General features: G+C 46.2%; 1 protein-coding gene across 1 annotated transcript in view; it reads right to left on the bottom strand.

Moving 5' to 3' along the window:
- The window catches only part of DNAH9 (dynein, axonemal, heavy chain 9), a 392,924-nt gene that overhangs the window by 30,887 nt on the left and 342,757 nt on the right, over positions 1-19,280 (bottom strand). Inside the window, exons 62-66 of the mRNA XM_011933244.1 lie at positions 16,587-16,714; positions 8,830-9,057; positions 6,604-6,795; positions 4,714-4,905; positions 1,913-2,083 (exon numbers count right to left, since the gene is read on the bottom strand). Coding sequence (XP_011788634.1) covers positions 1,913-2,083; positions 4,714-4,905; positions 6,604-6,795; positions 8,830-9,057; positions 16,587-16,714 — 911 coding nt within the window. The remainder of the gene's footprint in view (positions 1-1,912; positions 2,084-4,713; positions 4,906-6,603; positions 6,796-8,829; positions 9,058-16,586; positions 16,715-19,280) is intronic.

The following is a 19,280-nucleotide window of genomic DNA, read 5'->3' on the forward strand; positions in this document are numbered from 1 at the left end:
AGCCAGGATGGTCTCGATCTCCTGACCTCGTGATCCGCCTGTCTCAGCCTCCCAAAGTGCTGGGATTACAGGCTTGAGCCACCGCGCCCGGCCCGCATTAGAACCTTCTTTGAACCTTGACTGGAGAATTCTAAGTCTATTACTTATACAGCCTCAGCCTTTTTCAGTTTTAGATCTAGCAACATTATTCATTCTGGGTGGGTTCTTCTCTTTATTTTCAAATTACACATCAAATAGTGGAATGGACTGAGGAGGGTCATATGGGGCAGCTTCTCAAAGTATGCTCACCTCATCAAAAGCAACCCCAGGCCTTGGAGTCAAAATTTCAATCTCTCTGGCACCTTCTTAGGCATATTAAAATTTGAGAAATACTATTTTGATGACACGACTCCATATCTTTATATAAAAGTCCAACTCTTTTAGTGTCAGTTTGCTTTCCTAAAATCGGTCTCTAGAGCCTAAAAGTTGGATAATCTTCCCAAGGATGTTTACTTGTAAACCTAATGGTATCTCTAAATTAAAGAACCTAAGTAGGACCGGGTGCAGTGGTTCGCGCCTATAATCCTAGCACTTTGGGAGGTCAAGGTGAGAGGATTTCTTGAGCCCAGGAGTTCAAGACCAGCCTAGGCAACACAGTGAGACTCTGTCTCTACAAAAAGTTAAAAAATTAGCAGGGCGTGGTGGTACACACCTGCAGTCCTAGCTACTCAGGAGGCTGAGGTGGAAGGATTGCTTGAGGTTAGGAGTTGGAGGCTGTAGTGAGCTGTGATTATGCCACTGAACTCTCCAGCCTGGGTGATGGAGTGAAATCTTACTCAGAAAAATTTAAATTAAAAAAAAAAAAAAAATCTAGGCAGTACCATGAGGTGGATGTGAGCTGGTACAAATACGTCTTTAGGAAGTTGGTTAGCTTGTCTCAGAAAAAATTTCATGGAGAAATCTCCCTTTTGTGTCCTTTTTTTTTTTTTTTTCTGAGATGGAGTTTTGCTCTGTCACCAGGCTGGAGTGCAGTGGCGTGGTCTTGGCTCACTGCAACCTCTGCCTCCCAGGTTCAAGTGATTCTCCTGCCTCAGCCTCCTCCCGAGTAGCTGGGATTACATGTGCCCGCCACCACGCCCAGCTAATTTTTGTAGCTTTAGTAGAGACGGGGTTTCACCATGTTGGCCAGGCTGGTCTTGAACTCGTGACCTCATGATCTTCCCGCCTTGGCCTCCCAAAGTGCTGGGATTACAGGCGTGAGACCCATTCTTTCTTTATCCTCAGCTACCCCCGTACCAGGATCAGAGCCCCCATGTTGCCTTGGGTTGTCCTGAAACCCACACCTCACCCTGGTCTGCCTTTCTACTCCGTAATTCCCTTCCACCTTCCTAAAATTTCAGGAAGTCCTGTGCTTAGTAGCAGGTAACTGTGTGTTAAGAGACTCTCTGACTAGAAGCCATTCACACAAAGAGAAGGCATTTGCATTGTGAAGGAGCGTGTTCTTCCCCACCAGCATCTGGTTGGTGAACTGAGGTGGGGGTGCTTAGGGGCAGCCCCTTGCCCATCCTTGCTTGGTTTGCCAGGGAATCAGGAAGTCGCATTTAAAGTTCCCAAGCCACCACTGTTCAGCCCTGCCCTTTCTTCACTTCGGCAGAGAAGCTGAATAAAAATGGACTTTGGGTGGACGGGCAAAGCAAACTGCTGAACCCAATGGCAGGAACTTCCTATGATGTAACTGATGGCCAGCATGGTGATGACGGGGGAGGGAAGAGGCTCCTGTTGGTGTCAGGCAAGCATCTCCAGGCTGCAGGTGGTTGCTGCCTTGTGTGTTGTCTATGCTGTGTACTGCCAAAATGGCCAGCAGGAGAAAGGTGTGCATCTCTGATCCTCGGGCTCCCCCAGAACGACCTCAGGCAGCCCCCACCACACATACCTTTTCTTCTCTTGTGGCCCCCGCTCCATCTCCGGCCTGGCTGTCCCGAGGCTGCAGCTCCAGCACAGTGCGGAAGAGCTTTTCTGAGGTTTGGGTCAGGAAGCCAATCTCTGCATTTGGGTGGAGGCCACAGAGGTAGGGGGATTCTGGGGGCAGCTCAGCATCGATGTACTGAAAATCAAGGGCAAGCTCGATTAAAAAGAAACCAACACATACCTCCCATCTCCCACACCGGCTTGTCCTCTGCAGGGAGTCCATGGGCTGCTGTCCTCCCCCCAGGGACACTGCTCGCCATCCCTGGTTGACTTCAGCACCCTCTCCACCTATTAGTGCACCTTGACATCATCTGTTTTTGTTGGCTGGACCTGTTTCCCAGAACTTCCACATTCATGCTGTCATTCTTTCTTTTCTGGGATGCTTAGATGACTTTATCTATCTCCAGTCCCACTGCCTCCCACTGCTCCCTGATGACTCTTGTTCCTGCAGACCAGAGGAAGACTTCTCCTAGTCTTTCAAAAATACGCATCCCTCCCTCCCTAGTGATTTTACTTAAGCTCTTCTAGGATTCCAGACCTTTCCTTCTTCTTTTTCTCTCCCCTCCATCTAAATCAGACATGACAAACCTGAACATATACATGGGACAGCACATGCAAAATAAGCTAGTGAATTGGGCTTAGGACGAAGGAGGTGAGATTGGCTGCAAACCGGAGAGTTTGCACCCCTGGTGGAAAGTATTCAAATAAAACAAATTTTCAAACTGTGTGTCACCCAAGCAACTCCTTTCTGTGGTCAGTGCTAGTGGTCAGAGTCTGCCATGCCTAATGCCTAAAAATCCTCCCCAGCGGCTAAGGCTCAGTTTTTTTGTTTGTTCGTTTGTTTGTTTTGGAGCCAGGCTCTCACTCTGTTGAAAAAACTGGAGTACAGCAGCACTGTCACAGATCACTGAAGCCTCCACCTCCCAGGCCCAAGTGCTTTCCACCTCAGTCTCCCAAGCAGCTGGAACTACAGGTACATGCTGCCATGCTTGGCTGATTTTTTTATTTCTATTTTTTGTAGAGACGAGGTCTCACTATGTTGCCCACTGATCTCTAACTCGTCAGCTCAAATGATCCTCCAGCCTTGACCTCCCAAAGTTCTGGCATTACAGGCGGGAGCCACCGTCCCTGGCTCTGAATGCTTTGAGTACTTCTTCATGACTCTTTTCACGATGGTGGGAAAATATCCCTCAAGTTCTGTCCCTGATATGATTTTGATGATTCCTTGGTGTTATTAACATTCCTCAAAGGCTCAAAGGCTGATTTGTATGTTCATTTTTGTATTTCCTCCAGCGTTCTGTGCAGGTCTGGAATCTATGTGGATGCCCTAGAACCATCTATTAACTGACACATTAAAGAGAAGTATAAAGCAAGAGAGTGTACCTCCGTCATTTGGAAATGTGCAAATCAATTGCACCCTTGCTGAATAAAGAGAACCAGACTTCCTTTGCCTGTTACTTGCTCCAGCCGCCTGTCGAATTATCCCATGGACACTAGGGGACGCTGTTGCACAATTTTCCTGGGTAAAGCCTTCTTGCCTTTGGTGAAGTAGTTAAAAACTATTTCCTCTTATTTTCCTTAAAGAGCTTTATTGTTTTAAATTTCTTCTTATAGGTCCAATTTTTCTGGATCAAATGACTTTTACGATTTACCCTTAAGTTTTATGAATTAAAAAAAAAATTTTTTAACTTGCAGTTAATATTCCTATGATCAATATTTCCCTTTTGCTTTATATTCAAGAGTTTTTCTAGGCATGTTCAAAAGCCTACCAATAAAAACTGTTAAAAAATATCTTTCGGAATGTTTTCCATTGTAGGTGAAATAGGCTAAGATGAATACTTTAAACATAGCTGTGGTAACAGTAACATAAAAGACTGAAGTAATAGTAAGAAAACCTCCATGAGGCTGGGCGCGGTGGCTCACGCCTGTAATCTCAGCATTTTGGGAGGCCAAGGCAGGTGGATCACCTGAGGTCAGGAGTTCAAGACCAGCCTGGCCAACATGATGAAACCCCATCTCCACTAAAAAACACAAACATTAGCTGGATGTGGTGGCAGGCGCCTGTAATCCCAGCTACTCGGGAGGCTCAGGCAGGGAGAATAGCTTGAACCTGGGAGGTGGAGGTTGCAGGGAGCTAAGATCGTGCCACTGCACTCTAGCCTGGGTGACAGAGCAAGACTCGGTCCCAAAAAAGAAAAACAAAGAAAACCTTCATGAGAATGCTGACTGTGGCATTCGTGTGTGGTATGTGCCTGTGCCCACAGCCACCAACAGGTAGTGGGAGGGGTGAGTGATCTGAGTGATCCTGGCACAAGATTCTCCTCCAGGGACATTTAGAATCACTGACAGAAACTTTACCAAAAATTGGCTAAGGTCTTGCCTGAAATTTTGCTCTATGACAAATGGCTTTGTCAACATCCCAACTGAAAACAACCAAATAACTGTCCCAGATGTTATCTGTAGAAAATAGCAACACATAGAATGACTGAAGCAAACATCAAGAATGGAAAGCTCTCCAAAGGCTCCATTTGATTATTAATTTGAGGCTAGAAATCCCATATTTCTCAACTTAAACAGGGCAGGCTTGGGGCATAGGACCGGATTTGACATGAGCTCAGCTGTCTAAGCCCTTCTGTCCCGGCCCCTGCCGGCAGCCATGGTGATGGCCCAGCAGAAGCTTCCCTGGTGGTTCAGGTCAGTGTGGGAGGAACACCCAGGTCCCTGTGAGCACCCTCACGCCATCAGAAGCACAGAGCAGAGCCTCACCTGATGATAACCATTGTAGTCCATGTTGCCTGGGAGTGGGAACCCTGGGGCCAAAGACAGTTCTCCTTCTAACATTTCTGGTCGGATGAATTCCTCCAGGTAGGTTCTGCAGAGCCTTCTGTCCCAGTCGTCTGTGATATGGCCTCCATACATGATCTCTCCAAACAGGTAGCGTAAATCATCATAGGGGACCTGAGTGACGGGGGGAAGAAAGAGAGGAAGGAAGGAAGACCTCCACACAGGCGTCGGGGCTGGCCTGCCATCTGGGCAGCACAGAAAGTCACAGAGGGGATGCTTCTTGAGATTGAGAGTGATGTCTTATTTATCTTCACACTCCCAGTGCCCAGCAGGGTTAGGGGTGTTTGGGGAGTTCATTAAAAGCTTGAAGAAGGCTGGGTGCAGTGGCTCACGCCTGTAATCCCAGCACTTTGGGAGGCCGAGGCAGGCAGATCACCTGAGCTCGGGAGCTCAAGACCAGCCTGACCAACATGGAGAACCCCGTCTTTACTAAAAATACAAAATTAGCCGGGCATGGTGGCGCATGCCTGTAATCTCAGATACTCAGGAGGCTGAGGCAGGAGAATCACTTAAACCTGGGAAGCAGAAGTTGTGGTGAGCCGAGGTCGCGCCATTGCACTGCAGCCTGGGCAACAAGAGCGAAACCCCGTCTCAAGAAAAAAGAGAGGAAAAAAAAAAAAAGCTTGAATAATTACATCAAAGAGTAAAGAGAGGAAAGATGCCAACCTCACGCCCCACATATATATATGCCTTCCCTCTTTCATGATCATTAACTGAAAATGAAGGCAGGCTCTCCCTAGAAGCAATTTAAATAGGTGAATGTCAAAAGAAGAAAAGTGAGGACCAGAGTACTTTTCTAATTTTCTGCCTTTAATGGCAAGATTAACTGTCTCCTTTGAAAGTTCAAAGTGAATAAACAAAGCTCAAAAGTTCATTGGCCTGAAACTTAGGGAGGGAGGTCACTGGAGGAAAGCCAGCAATGAAAGAACACTGTTGAGAAGAGTGGGCTTCCCAGGCCCAAGGGCCGGAGACAGAAGGATTTCTCAGGGCATCTGGGCCTGGTTCATTTTCCTCACAAGGAAGAGGTGGTGGCCCTGCTGACTCTGTGTTTGATTCCTGAACTAGAATAACGTTGATGCGTTGAATATTCCCTTAATTGGAAGAGCAGTGATTGTTAGCGTCCGTTTGGGAACTTACATCAGGCAAGTGTGAAGTCTCTTCCTGCTGATCCACAGCCTACGTGCCATGCTGTGAGGACACAGGTGTGGTCTGATGGGGCCCGGGACACTCTCTCATGGGACTAACTCACTGTGTGAGTCTCTAGTTAGACGTCCTGAGCATCCATGGCTCTCACCTCACAGTTCTACTCTCCTCAGCCTTTGGGCTAGTCCTGGGGTTGGCACTGCCTCATCCCAGCTGTGAGGGGCGCAGCCCTTCAGTGTGCACATGCCCCTTCTGTGGGATGGTCCTGCATCATCCTCGTGAGAGGTGGCCCTCCTTAACGTGCATACGAATTACCAGAGAATCTCATTAAAATGCACTGATTCAGTACGTTTGGGCGGAACCGAAGATTCTGCATTTCTAACTAGCTCCCAGGTACTGCCAATGATGTTGATTCAGGGGCTCTGATTTGTACTATCAAGGCTTCGAATAATCTAGCTGTCAGGTAATGGGGAGTGAGGGTTGGAACATGACCATGGGTTACACTCTTAAATTGTGGTCCCCGAACCAGCAGCATCTGCATCACCAGGGAGCTTGTTAGAAATGCGCATTCTCAAGCCCCATCCTAGACCCCTCTGATTCACCCCTCAAAATCAAATAATTTTAACCCTCTCCCAACCTGGCTAGTTCCTGAACGTCCATGGCCTTTACCTTTGCGTTGGCCTCCAGGAAGTTGTAGAGGACGTTCACAGAGATAGTGAGGTCTCCAGTGTTAAAGGGGTACGAGCGATTCCATCCCTGGGGCCCAAATTTCCGTCTTTCCGCCACCACCGCATGAAAGTAACAAAGAGCAAAGAGGATGCTCTTAAACTCCGTCTCCCGAGAACACATCTCCAGAGTGTCCTGAAATGACAGCATCGCTTTGAATGTTCACACACAGCTTCTCTTATACGGGGCTGGCTAGGGTGGGGTTACAATCAGGGTTCGTGTTGGAAAACGTTACCATATATTCTGGTTTGGGTTTGAGTTACAGTGAGACTACAGCCTGGGGGGAACGTGTGGAGGGGTCAGGCTTGAGTTGAGCATTGAATTAAGGTTTAGATTCAGGTTATAATGGGGTTTGGTTTAGGGTTCAAGTTTGTGCATATGAACGTGCTAATAAGGTTCACTCCTGTAGCTGATGGGGATCAGGGTGACATGCAATGAGAATGTTGTGTACCGGGGTATGGGGTGTGGGTGCACATCCCATGGCAGCATCTCCAATATCTTCCCTTCCTACCATGCTTTTCTTGCCTGTTGTGGAACCTTAGCAGGTGTAATCACTGCCTGGGAGTTAAGCTTGGAAAAAGAGTACAGAGGGGACTGAAGACATTTTGCTTCTCGAATCTTTGTGGAAACATCCCCCCCACCCAGAGTTGGGCTACTGGACTCCTACACTATGAGGGTGTCACGCAGTCAGTAAAATCTTCTGAGACTCTGACTCCCACATGGTCTTCATCTTCCTTTAGGCTTAAACCAGGCCCCAAAGTTAGCTGGCACAGTCATCCTGTTGAATGGCCCATCTGACACATGTGAGCTAGCAGGGCTTCTGGGAAACCTGAGACGCACTGGTACTATTACAAGATGACAACCGAGAAGAAAACCTCCCCAGCAGCTGCTGGAACCCTCTCCTTGGATTCTACCAAAGCGTGGTGTGGCAGATGGACTTTTAAGGTGATCCTATGGCCTCCACTTGGCTCCGATTCATGTCTTTGGGTACTCCCCTGCCCAGGGAGGTGGAACTCCCAAAAGAGAACTAACAAGAAATAGTGCCTTCTTGAGAAGATGAAGGAAGCCTGAGCCGCAGACTTTGACAGTGCAACTTCATATACAAAGTTGGCCACCATGGGCTTGGACCTGGCTTTAAATAAATATGTTACAACATAAGCCTTGGAATTCCCAGTAATGGAAATGTAGCAGTCTGTGTTTGAACACCATGCCTTCATATTCTGGGTCTCTCTGGAGCACAGTGTTCTCAAACCTGACTGTGTATAAGAATCTCCTGGAGGGTTCATTAAAACAGATTCCTGGGCCCCAGCCCAGAGTTTCAGATTGGGGCCTAAAAATCTGCATTTCTGGCCGGGCACGATGGCTCATGCCTGTAATCCCAGCACTTTGGGAAGCTGAGGTGGGCGGATCACGAGGTCAGGAGACAGAGACCATCCTGGCTAACACGGTGAAACCCCGTCTCTACTAAAAATACAAAACATTAGCTGGGTGTGGTGGTGGGCGCCTGTAGTCCCTTCACAGGACTATGGTCTTCATCTTACTTTAGGCTTGCAGTGAACTGAGGTTGTGCCACTACACTCCAGCCTGGGCTACAGGGCGAGACTCTGCCTCAAAAAAAAAAAAAAAAATCTGCATTTCTAAGAAGTTTCCAGGTGATGCTGCTGCTGCTGGTCCAGGGGCCATATTTGAAGGGGTCTAACATGCAGTTACATTTCAAATCCATATCCCCACCACCTGACACCTGGATTCTTTGAACCCTTGATACTCAAGATTCATGGAGATGTCAAGTGATATCATCTGATTGACAGTGTCATCCCCTTGCCTGAAGACAGGCCGTCAGTATGTGACCCAGTGTATTTTATCAATTACATTTATAGCAACGCGCCCTTCTTCATCTTGGAATATTAGGTAACAGTAAACTTGCAGAAGGCTTCCCCACGTCTCTTGCCAAAGAAATGTCCTGAGCTCTACTCCCCTGGGGTTATCTGGAAATGGAGAGTGGGGTTGCCCTGAGTGGGTATCAGGTGGGAATATTTTACCCACATCAGCATTGCTCCGTAGCCCAACCAGCACCCCACTCCCTTCTCAGTTGCATGCTCTGCCCCCACCAGTTTGCATCAGCTGATTGCGAGGTGGACTGTTATTTTTGCCTCCCTCCCGGGGCAGTACCTGAGTGAAGTTGTCCAGGGCCTTGTGTAGGTTGGCATGCATGCCCGTGGGGGGCTCATTGGTGATCTTAATGGAGTTCTCCAGGATGCCCTGGGGGATGATGTGGCTCTCAGGGGAGGGTGCCGGCTCTGCACTCATGAAGACCCTGAACTCTGGGTGGCTGTTCTCACTGTGCTCCTCCAGCTTCTTCTCCAGGGTGCTGAGCCACTTGGCCACCAGGTGAATGTTCTAGTGGGAAGGAAGGAGCCCCCGCCAATACAGGCATCTGCTTAGTTCTGTTAGCAGTAAACAGTTGTCAGGAAGGCAGCCAGAGTGGGGACTGGTCTTAGCATCAAATAATTTTAAAAAATTGTGGTAAGCCATAACATAAAATTTACCACCTCAAACCCTTTTTAAGTGTACTGTTAATGGCGTTACATGCACTCACATGTTGTGCAACTCAATGACTTTTAAAAGCAGAAGTGTCTTAAACCATATCATAGAAAAGACTTCTGGGATGCCCAGTAGTGAGGACCTCCCAGTATTCTGCAATTAAACTCTATCCCTCGCTAGCCTAAGGCTTTCCAGCATAATGTTTGTAAACTTGCCTGTGCATGGGAATAACCTGAAGCGCTTCTTAAAACACAGATTCTTGTATCCCAGCCCAGAGTTTCAGATTCAGCAGGTCCAGGATGGGGTCTGAGAATGTGCATTTCTTTTTTTTTTTTTTTTCAAATTCCTCTACAGTTTATTGTTATAGCAGAAGTTGTGGGAGACAGGAGGGCACCCTCCACACATAATACAGTGTGGTCAGAGCCCCAGGGTAGCCCTTTCCACCTCTATGCCAAGCCCCAAGTAGCCCAGCCCAAGCTTAGCTCCCTCCCCAGTCCCACTCTAGATGCACACTGAGAGCTACCAAAGTTAGTGCAGCCAAATGGCCCCAGGCCCCTTCCCATTTCCCCAGCACCAATCCTTCCCCGACACTCGTTCATTGCCCACCAATTCCCATTCCAACTTCCTTTTTACACCCTGGATGTTTCTGTCACATCCTGAGGACCACTAACCCACCAGCAAGTCTCCCCCTGACACACATTCATGTAGGTCCATACCCTTCAGAGTCCTAAAGGGTTAATGAGAAGCCATATCAGCTTTGGTGAATGGAGCCCCAGCCCCAAATCCCCTCCCCTTGCAAATATGGGATAAGTAGGGAGAGTCTGATGGAGGCACCACGACAACTACAACAACCTCTTACCCCTCAGCTACAGACACCTAGATCAGGACAGAGGATACATGCCCTCTCCACCTTAACACCAAAATGGGGGAGGAGGAGAATTTAGGGGTCTGGGTCCCTAAGAGATATTAGGACATCTCTTTCAGGAGCTGGGGGGAATCACAGGTTAGAGGTCAAAGTTAGGGTAGCAATCAAAGATCAAGGTCATCTCCCCACATGATCTGCCCTTTTTCCCTTGCTTACTCTGGCCCAGTGCCCCTTCAGCACCTCCCAGGTTAGTTCTGGGGGAGGTGAGGGCTGGGTCCCACACTAGGGCAACAAGGGTCATTCAACAGGAGACCTCCATGGTGTGCCCCGGGGGCCCCCAAAGAAAGAGTTCCAGACTCGCTGCTCTGAGACAGGGTGCGTACAGAAATATCATTACACATGCACCCAACCTGGATAACATTGAATTGTACTGGAACAGCTACAACAACCGCCGAGACCTGAACTTTGAGCGTGGAAGTGATATCACCCTCAAGTGTCCTGTGATGCTGGTGGTAGGAGACCAAGCACCTCATGAAGATGCAGTGGTGGAATGCAACTCAAAACTGGACCCCACCCAGACCTCCTTCCTCAGGATGACTGACTCTGGAGGTCAGCCCCAGCTGACTCAGCCAGGCAAGCTGACTGAGGCCTTCAAGTACTTCTTGCAAGGCATGGGCTACATGGCCTCATCCTGCATGACTCGCCTGTCCCGGTCTCGTACAGCCTCTCTAACCAGTGCAGCATCCATTGATGGCAACCGGTCCCGCTCTCGCACCCTGTCTCAGAGAATGTGCATTTCTAACAAGCTCCCTGGTGATGCAGATGCTGCTGGTCCGGAGACCACAATTTAAGAGGGTAACACGGCCGGGCGCGGTGGCTCACGCTTGCAATCCCAGCACTTTGGGAGGCCGAGGTGGGTGGATCACGAGGTCAAGAGATCGAGACCATCCTGGCTAACATGGTGAAACCCCGTCTCTACTAAAAATACAAAACATTAGCCTGGCCTAGTGGCGGGCGCCTGTAGTCCCAGCTACTTCGGAGGCCGAGGCAGGAGAATGGCGGGAACCCGGGAGGCGGAGCTTGCAGTGAGCAGAGATGGCGTCACTGCACTCCAACCTGGGCGACAGAGCGAGACTCCATCTCAAAAATAAATAGATAAATAAGTAAATAAAAAATTAAAAAAATAATACAAAAGAATGTAACACATGGTAATGTTCCAAGTCTAACTCCCCATTACCCGACAGCTAGATTACTTGAAACCTTGATGGTACAAATTGGACCTCATGGATCTACATTGCTGGCAGTACCTGGGAGCTAGTTAGAAATGCAGAATCTTAGGTTCCGCCCAAACTTACTGAATCAGCGCATTTTAATGAGATCCTCTGGTAATTCGTACGCACGTTAACATTTGAAAGGCACTGATTTAAACTCTTTCCAGCTAGCTTTCCTTAGTCTTCTGTCTCCACTCTCCAAACCAGTGTGTTAATTGTTGCCAAACTTATCTTCCTAAAACACACTGAGTCACTGCTGCTCAAAGACCGAACAAGGCTCTCTACTCTAATCCCAAGCTCCTCCGTCTGGTCTTTGAGCCTGTCTCCTCCCCCCACATTTGATTGCTATCTGTCTATCTATCAAAACCTACATTTGTTTCTCACCATGGCTTTGCAGAATGCGCCTTTCACTGTAGTTAGGAGAGTCACCTGGCTTCATTGCAATGTGTTTCATTATAATGGATAGATAAAAGCTCCTTGATAAATATTTGAGGAAGTAAGCATGCAAAGCCTTAAATACACAGATCAGAGCTGAGCCCAGCACTTGGTCCACAGTAATTTGGTCTTTGAGTTCTGCCTTCTCTTCTATAAGAAGAGAAATAACAATAACATCTGCCATACTTATTTCACAGAGTGGCTGCAGATAACCAAAGAAATGGATTTGAAAGGGTTTGTAGGACTGGGTGCAGTGGCTCACATCTGTAATCCCAGCACCTTGGGAGGCCAAGGTGGGTGGATTACTTGAGGCCAGGAGTTTGATACCAGCCTGGCCAACACAGTGAAACCCCGTCTCTACAAAATAAATAAATAAATAAATAAATAAAATAAAAATAAAAATAAAAATAAAGAGTTTTGTATACCATAAAATGTGATGTAAGGGATAGTAGTAGTTGTTGAGATGAAAATTGGTTAAATTAACGAATTTACTTATAATCAAATCAATTGGAGCAGAGTGTTTAGTGGGCTACTTGAGATCTGGGGTTCCTTGTAGCCAGCATCACCAGCAACCCACATGTAGGTAATTTGGCTCCTCCTTTCGAAACTCCAAGTTCTGCTACTGGGCAGGTCTGGCAGAAAGAACGTCTGTTGCTTGTGTATAGAACCCTGGGGTGGATTCAGAGATCCTCGAGGCTGCCCCATTGGGTTGATGGGCTTGGGTTGGGAAAACCACCTAACAGCTCCTACAGCCAGGAAGGAAGAGTGGGAACACTATGAGCCTTGCTCCCTCACAGAGGACCAGAGAAGCCAGCTCTCCCAGAATAGAACCCCTAGCTCATCTGGGTCAGGGTCCTCAGGCAGCATTTCCCAAAAGTGCTCCATGGGATGTTAAAAGATGTTAGATCCATAAAGAACGTCTGTGTTCCTGCACACCTACAACCATCTGATCTTCGACAAACCGGACGAAAACAAGCAATGGCGAAAGGATTCCCTATTTAATAAATGGTGCTGGGAGAACTAGCTATCCATATGCAAACAATTGAAACTAGAGTCCTTCTTTATATGTTATAGAAAAATTAACTCAAAATGGATTAAAGACTTAAATGTAAAACCCAAAACTAGAAAAACCCTAGAATAAAATCTAGGTAATATCATTCAGGACATAGGCATGGGCAAAGATTTTATGACAAAAATGCTAAAAGCAATTACAACAAAAGCAAAAATTAGCAAATGGGATCTAATTAAACTAAAGAGCTTCTTCCCAGGAAAATAAACTACCATCAGAGTGAAAAGACAACCTATGGAATGGGAGAAAACTTTTGCAATCTATCCATCTGACACAGGTCCAATGTCCAGAATCTATGAGGAACTTAAATTTACAAGCAAAAAACAAACAACCTCATTAAAAAATGGGCAAAGAACATGAACTGACACTTCTCAAAAGAAGATATTCATTGCGGTCAACAAACATTTGAAAAGAAGCTCAACATTGCTGATCATTACAGAAATGCAAATCAGAACCACAATTAGATACCATCTCACACCAGTCAGAATGCTGATTATTAAAAAGTCAAGAAATAACAGATGCTGGTGAGGTTTCAGAGAAAAAGGAGCCCTTTTATGCTGTTGGTGGGAGTGTAAATTAGTTCAACCATTGTGGAAGATATAGAAGCAGAAATACCATTTGACCCACCAATTCCATTACTGGGTATAAGCCCAAAGGATTAGAAATCATTTTATTACAAAGATACATGCATACGTATGTTCATGGCAGCACTATTCACAGTAGCAAAAACTTGGAATCAACCCAAATGCTCATCAATGATGGACTAGATAAAGCAAATGTGGTACATATATACCATGGAATACTATGCAGCCATAAAAAGGAACAAGATCATGTCCTTTGCAGGGAAATGAATGGAGCTGGAAGGTGTTACCCTCAGCAAACTAATGGGAGAACAGAAAACCAAACACTGCATGTTCTCACTCATAAGTGAGAGCTGAACAATGAGAACACATGGACACATGGGGTAGGGAACAAACACACTGAGGCCTGTTGCGGGATGTGGGGAGAGGGAGAGCATCAGGAAGAACAGCTAATGGATGCTGGGTTTAATACCGAGGTGATGGATTGATCTGTGCAGCAAACCACCATGGCACACGTTTACCTATGGAACAAACCTGCACATCCTGCACATGTACCACAGAACTCAAAATAAAAGTTGAAGAAATAAAAAAAGAAGGTCTGTGTTCAATGGAATTTGGGAAATACTGGATGGAATAAGATTTCTATACCAAAGGATTCTCAGAACCATTAACCTATTGATATCATTGAAAATATCCTTGTCGGGTGCAGTGGCTCACACCAGCACTTTGGGAGGCCGAGCACTCCCGGCACTTTGGGAGGCCGAGGCGGGCAGATCATGGGGTCAAGAGATCGAGACCATCCTGGCTAACACGGTGAAACTCCGTCTCTACTAAAAATACAAAAAATTAGCCAGGCATGGTGGTGGGTGCCTGTAGTCCCAGCTACTTGGTAGGCTGAGGCAGGAGAATGGCGTGAACCCGGGAGGCGGAGCTTACAGCAAGCCAAGGTGGCGCCACTGTACTCCATCCAGCCTGGGTGACAGGGCGAGACTCTGTCTCAAAAAAAAAAAAAAATCCTTAAAAGGAATTTGTATGTAGTATTTTCCAATGTTTGAAATAGGAATTTAAGTGTATTCCTCTCCCACTTTTTTTTTTTTTTTCAGATAATCTCTCAGGTTTACAGGTTGGGAAACATTGCTGGGTAGGATTCCAGTCCAGTCTAGTTCAGTATGTCAGGAAATTCTTAGAACCAGGTAGCTATGACTCCTACAAGAGATTTCACAAACCAGTGAGGATCTTTTGTTTCTGATAGCACTCTACAGTTTGGACAGATTATGTCTATTCAATACTCCAATGCTTTATTCAGAGGGAAAGGCAGGCCTCCAGATTGTTTGGCACAATTTTCCTTTGGAAATGTCCAATCACCAGGAAATAAAGAGGGAATACTGAGTTCAGTGTTGGAGAGCTCCGAGCAACCACATCAGTACAAGATTTTGGTGCCCTGCAAGGCCAGTAGGTGCTAGGGGGCAATGGGTGCAGCAGAGGCAGCACCACAGTCTCAGAAACAGACTCTGATGTCCATGACAAGTGCCTGGGTTCCCAGCACTGGTGTCTGGAGAGGTCTCTTGGCAAATGTGCCTGAGAGGGTGGGGAGGTCATATCTTCAAGCACTGTGCTGACCCATGAGGGAGGAAGGAGGAAACTCAGCTGTTATTATCTTTTCTCCTGAACTTCCTGATGTTTCTGGAAAAGGAGGCCCTGGAGGGGCAGATCTCTCAGTTGCTAGGCTCCAAATAAATAATAGAATAATTAAGGACAAAGACCCAGCAGCAAGATGTGATGTCACCAGTAATCAGGAGATGGAGGAGGTTCATGGCAGTGAAAGCCAGGAAGAATGGGAGTGACTGGCTTTTGCATTTATTCTTTCTTTAATTTCTTCATGGATTCCTTGACCCACCGGCTTTTTGTTTCAGTGTCTGCTATGTTCAAGGCAGTAGGCTGGGTGATAAAAGGTAAAGAAGGAACATCTCTTTACCTAAAAAATTTAGTGGAGAATACAATCATAAAACAAATCATGTCAACATGGCAATGGAGCTCTAATAGAAGATTCCAAAATGTTCTAGGAGAAAAGAGGAGCAAGCTATGCATTCTGCCACAACTCCAGCATCTATACAAGAGTCATTAAAGAGGATTAGGCAGGCCCTCATAGATGGATCTGAAAAGGTTTTGTGTACTGTAAAATGCTATATAAGAGTTAGTAGTAGTTAGGCTGGGTGCAGTGGCTCACGCCTGTAATCCCAGCACTTTGGGAGGCTGATGCAGGTAGATCACTTGAGGTCTGGAGTTCAAGACAAGCCTGGCCAACAGGCTTAGTCTCTACTAAAAAGACAAAAATTAGCTGGGCGTGATGGTGTGCTCCTGTAATCCCAGCTCCTCAGGAGGCTGAGGCAGGAGAATCACTTGAACCCAGGAGGTGGAGGTTGCAGTGAGCCGAGATCGCGGCATTGCACTCCAACCTGGCAACACAGCAAGACTCCATCTCAAAAAAAAAAAAAAAAAGAGAGTTAGTAGTAATTGTTGAAATGCAAATTGGTTAAATGAAATAATTTAATAGGGGTTAAATAAAATTTAATAGGGGTTAATAGAGAGGGCTATATTCTTTAACCCTCTCTTCTGATAGAAGAGAGGTAGCCTTTTTTCCCTTGTAACTGTTCGGTGAAATTATCTGTAGTAGGGGTTCCAGATTTCCAAACACCAACATGAGCTCTCAGTGAAGAGGCTGAGGTTGCTCCCATATCCTAGTCATGCCCGTGACAAACAGCATATGACACACAGCCCAACAGAAAGGCACAGCAGAGGAACGTGCCATGAAATTCACAGGAAGAAACCAGCTGTTGAAAGCATCCAGCTGCCAGGGCCATCAACGTAAATGCGAACTTCCTGAATGCCTATCAGAGTGGGAATCTGTTCCTTTTATAAGTAGAGCTATTTAAACTAGAGAGAGTGGCAGAGCAGGTGAGGGGAGAAGGATTGTTCCAGGATGTGGTCTGGGGAAGAGAACATATGAGTGAGGAGAACTGGCAAGAGAGAAGATGAAGAAATGAAGGAGACAAGAGTGTGAAAGGACAGGCGGGGAGAAGCTAAGAGTGGATGGAGACGCCCAGTGAGCATGGGATGAGGCAAGTATGGGTCGAGATAACACAGACCAGGGTAGAGGAACATACCTGCAAAATAACCCAGTGACCTTTCTTGGCAGCGAGGTCCAGCGCAGCCTCAGCCACCACTTCCTGTCCTTGCCCCAAAGACACGTTGTGAAAGTTCTGATTGTTGAAGGTGTATCCAAGTTTTCTTCCTAAAAGGGGGATGGAGTCGTCGTTATTATTTCTTAGGTCTAATGATGGATGTTTGACGTTCATAAAGAAATGCACACGCTCATATCACCTCTCAAACACAGGCATGCCCGAATCTATAACCCAAGCCTCATATACTGACCCTTTTCCTTCACAGGAGGCTATTTCTTCCAGCTTTTTATTCTCATATAAAAGGAAGCACTTGAGCCGGGCGTGGTGGCTCATGCCTGTAATCCTAGCACTTTGGGAGGCTGAGGCGGGTGGATGACCTGAGGTCAGGAGTTCAAGACCAGCCTGGCCAACACGGTGAAACTCTATCTCTACTAAAAATACAAAAAAATAGCTGGGCATGGTGGGAGGCACCTGTAATCCCAGCTACTTGGGAGGCTGAGGCAGGAGAATCACTTGAACCCAGGAGGTGGAGGTTGCAGTAAGCCAAGATCATGCCATTGCACTCCAGCTTGGGCAACAAGAGCGAAACTCTGTCTCAAAAACAAAGAGAAAGCACTTGTTCAGACCAAAATCACTTCACTCTTACCCTCTGCACTTAATTCCCAAAGAGGGGTAGGATTGCTGATGCTATTCTTTATGTGTCTTATCTGCAGACCAGACATTGATCCACTATTCTAGGGAGTGCTGATGAGAGAAGGGTGGAAGAATAGCAAGCATGTGGGTGTGGTCCTTTGTGGCTTGCCTTGTCCTCTGAATAAATATTGTGTCTTCTCTGGAACTTTACTGGGAGGTGTGGCCAGTAGGGGCAGGATTCAGGTAGTTCTGGCTTCCTTTACTTTTTGCCCTATTAACTTCCTCTCCTATCATTCCCAACACATAGAAAAGTGTTATCTCATCATTTCGCATGAATTAGAGTGAAGAGGGGCAAGACACAAAGCTGTTTAGTTGTGTAGGTGTGAATTTTCTGTTGGAGGTATATCAGGGTTGCTGGTGTTGCAGATGGATGAAGGGAATAACCATACACACAAACGTGGCAGCCATACCACTGAAGCAAGGCCAATGGGCTTCAGCTGCTCTCTAAGCCCAAGGGAAACAACCCAAAGAAATGATCCTAATACAGAGAATATTAGCTCTTAGCACAATCCAATAAAGTGTAGAGAAATTACATAATATTCTTTAGATAAAAGAATCATAAAAATGTATAAAGCCATGAAGGAATCACTAAGCAACCTTTCTAGCAAGGTGAAGTAGACAAAAGGGGAGAAATTGAAAAAGAGGAACAATAAAAATCCATACTTAAAAAAAATTTAGTTTCAGAGGAACTAAAACTGAAGATGTAGTTTGATACGTGTGCAATAAAATTTTTGGAAATAAGTGTTAATATTGAATATTTCTTTTAAATATAAAAAATGTATAGACTGTCATTGAAATGTACAGGACAATGCAAGACAATGGCTTTTTGCAGTAAGAAATAGATATTGGAGACTTAACTGAGATGAACCCAAGAAACACCGTTATTAAATTATAAATCCTAGTTGGCAAAACATTTGATGTCAGCTTTGGAAGTGGGGAGATAAACAATTCATTCCAGAGAAAATACCAGGATAAAAAGTGTGGGGATTTTTAGATGTCTTCTGTGACATTTCTGCTCACAAAAGGGCCTGTTTATTTTGTTTATTAGCAACAGAAGGATATGGGCAAAGAGGTTATTTAATAAAGATTCGTTTGAAAACTCCAGACTGGAGGGATCATCCTGGGCAAAGCTTAGCACTGCAGAGCCCGGCTGGGATCAGTCTGCATTAATCTGGGCTTGAGGCATGACAATGAGGCGGAGAAGAAAGAAATGGATCTTGGAAACATTGAGAAGAGGAAAAATGGATGAGATTCTCACAGACTGAACACTCAGCTAAAGGTGGCCGCATCCCATGTGACCCTCACGGGTGCGGAGGTAACCTTGCGAGGTCTTTCCCTTTGCAACTGTGAGGCTCTTAGATGGCTTGTTGGGCCTTGAGCAAGTCCCTCCAGTTTCTCAGGATTTCACCTTCAGATTGTTCTATGTTGGTGCTTCCATGCCTCCACCCCTACTGCTTGTGACTCATCTCTCCTTTTCTGACTTTCCTTCCAGCTCTACATATGGTGGTGTCACCTGGAACTGTGCCCCACTGTCAACCTCTTTTAACATCTTTACAGTGTGTGTCACCGACCTCTAGTCTCTCTGAGGACAGTGCAACTCCAACAGTCCTCTCCCTAGTTCCATACCCCTATGGTGCTGGCATTGGAAGGGGAACATTTTTTCTAGTGTTTTCTTGCTACCTGGAGGCTATTTCTTCTCTGCCCTCATAAAAAAACAAAACAAAACAAAACAAAACAAAACAACAACAAAAACACTTTTCTTTTCTTTTCTCTTTTTTCACCCAGGCTGGAGTGCAGTGGCACGATCTCACCTCACTGCACTCTCCACCTCCCAGATTCAAGTGATCCTCCTGCCTTAGCCTCCCGAGTAGCTGGGATTACAGATGCCCGCCACCACACCTGGCTAATTTTTGTATTTTTAGTAGAGACAAGGTTTCACCATGTTGGCCAGGCTGGTCTCAAGCTCCTGACCTCAAGTGATCA

The sequence above is a fragment of the Colobus angolensis genome, unplaced genomic scaffold, assembly GCF_000951035.1.
Source record: "Colobus angolensis palliatus isolate OR3802 unplaced genomic scaffold, Cang.pa_1.0 Scaffold125, whole genome shotgun sequence".
Lineage (NCBI taxonomy): Eukaryota > Metazoa > Chordata > Mammalia > Primates > Cercopithecidae > Colobus > Colobus angolensis.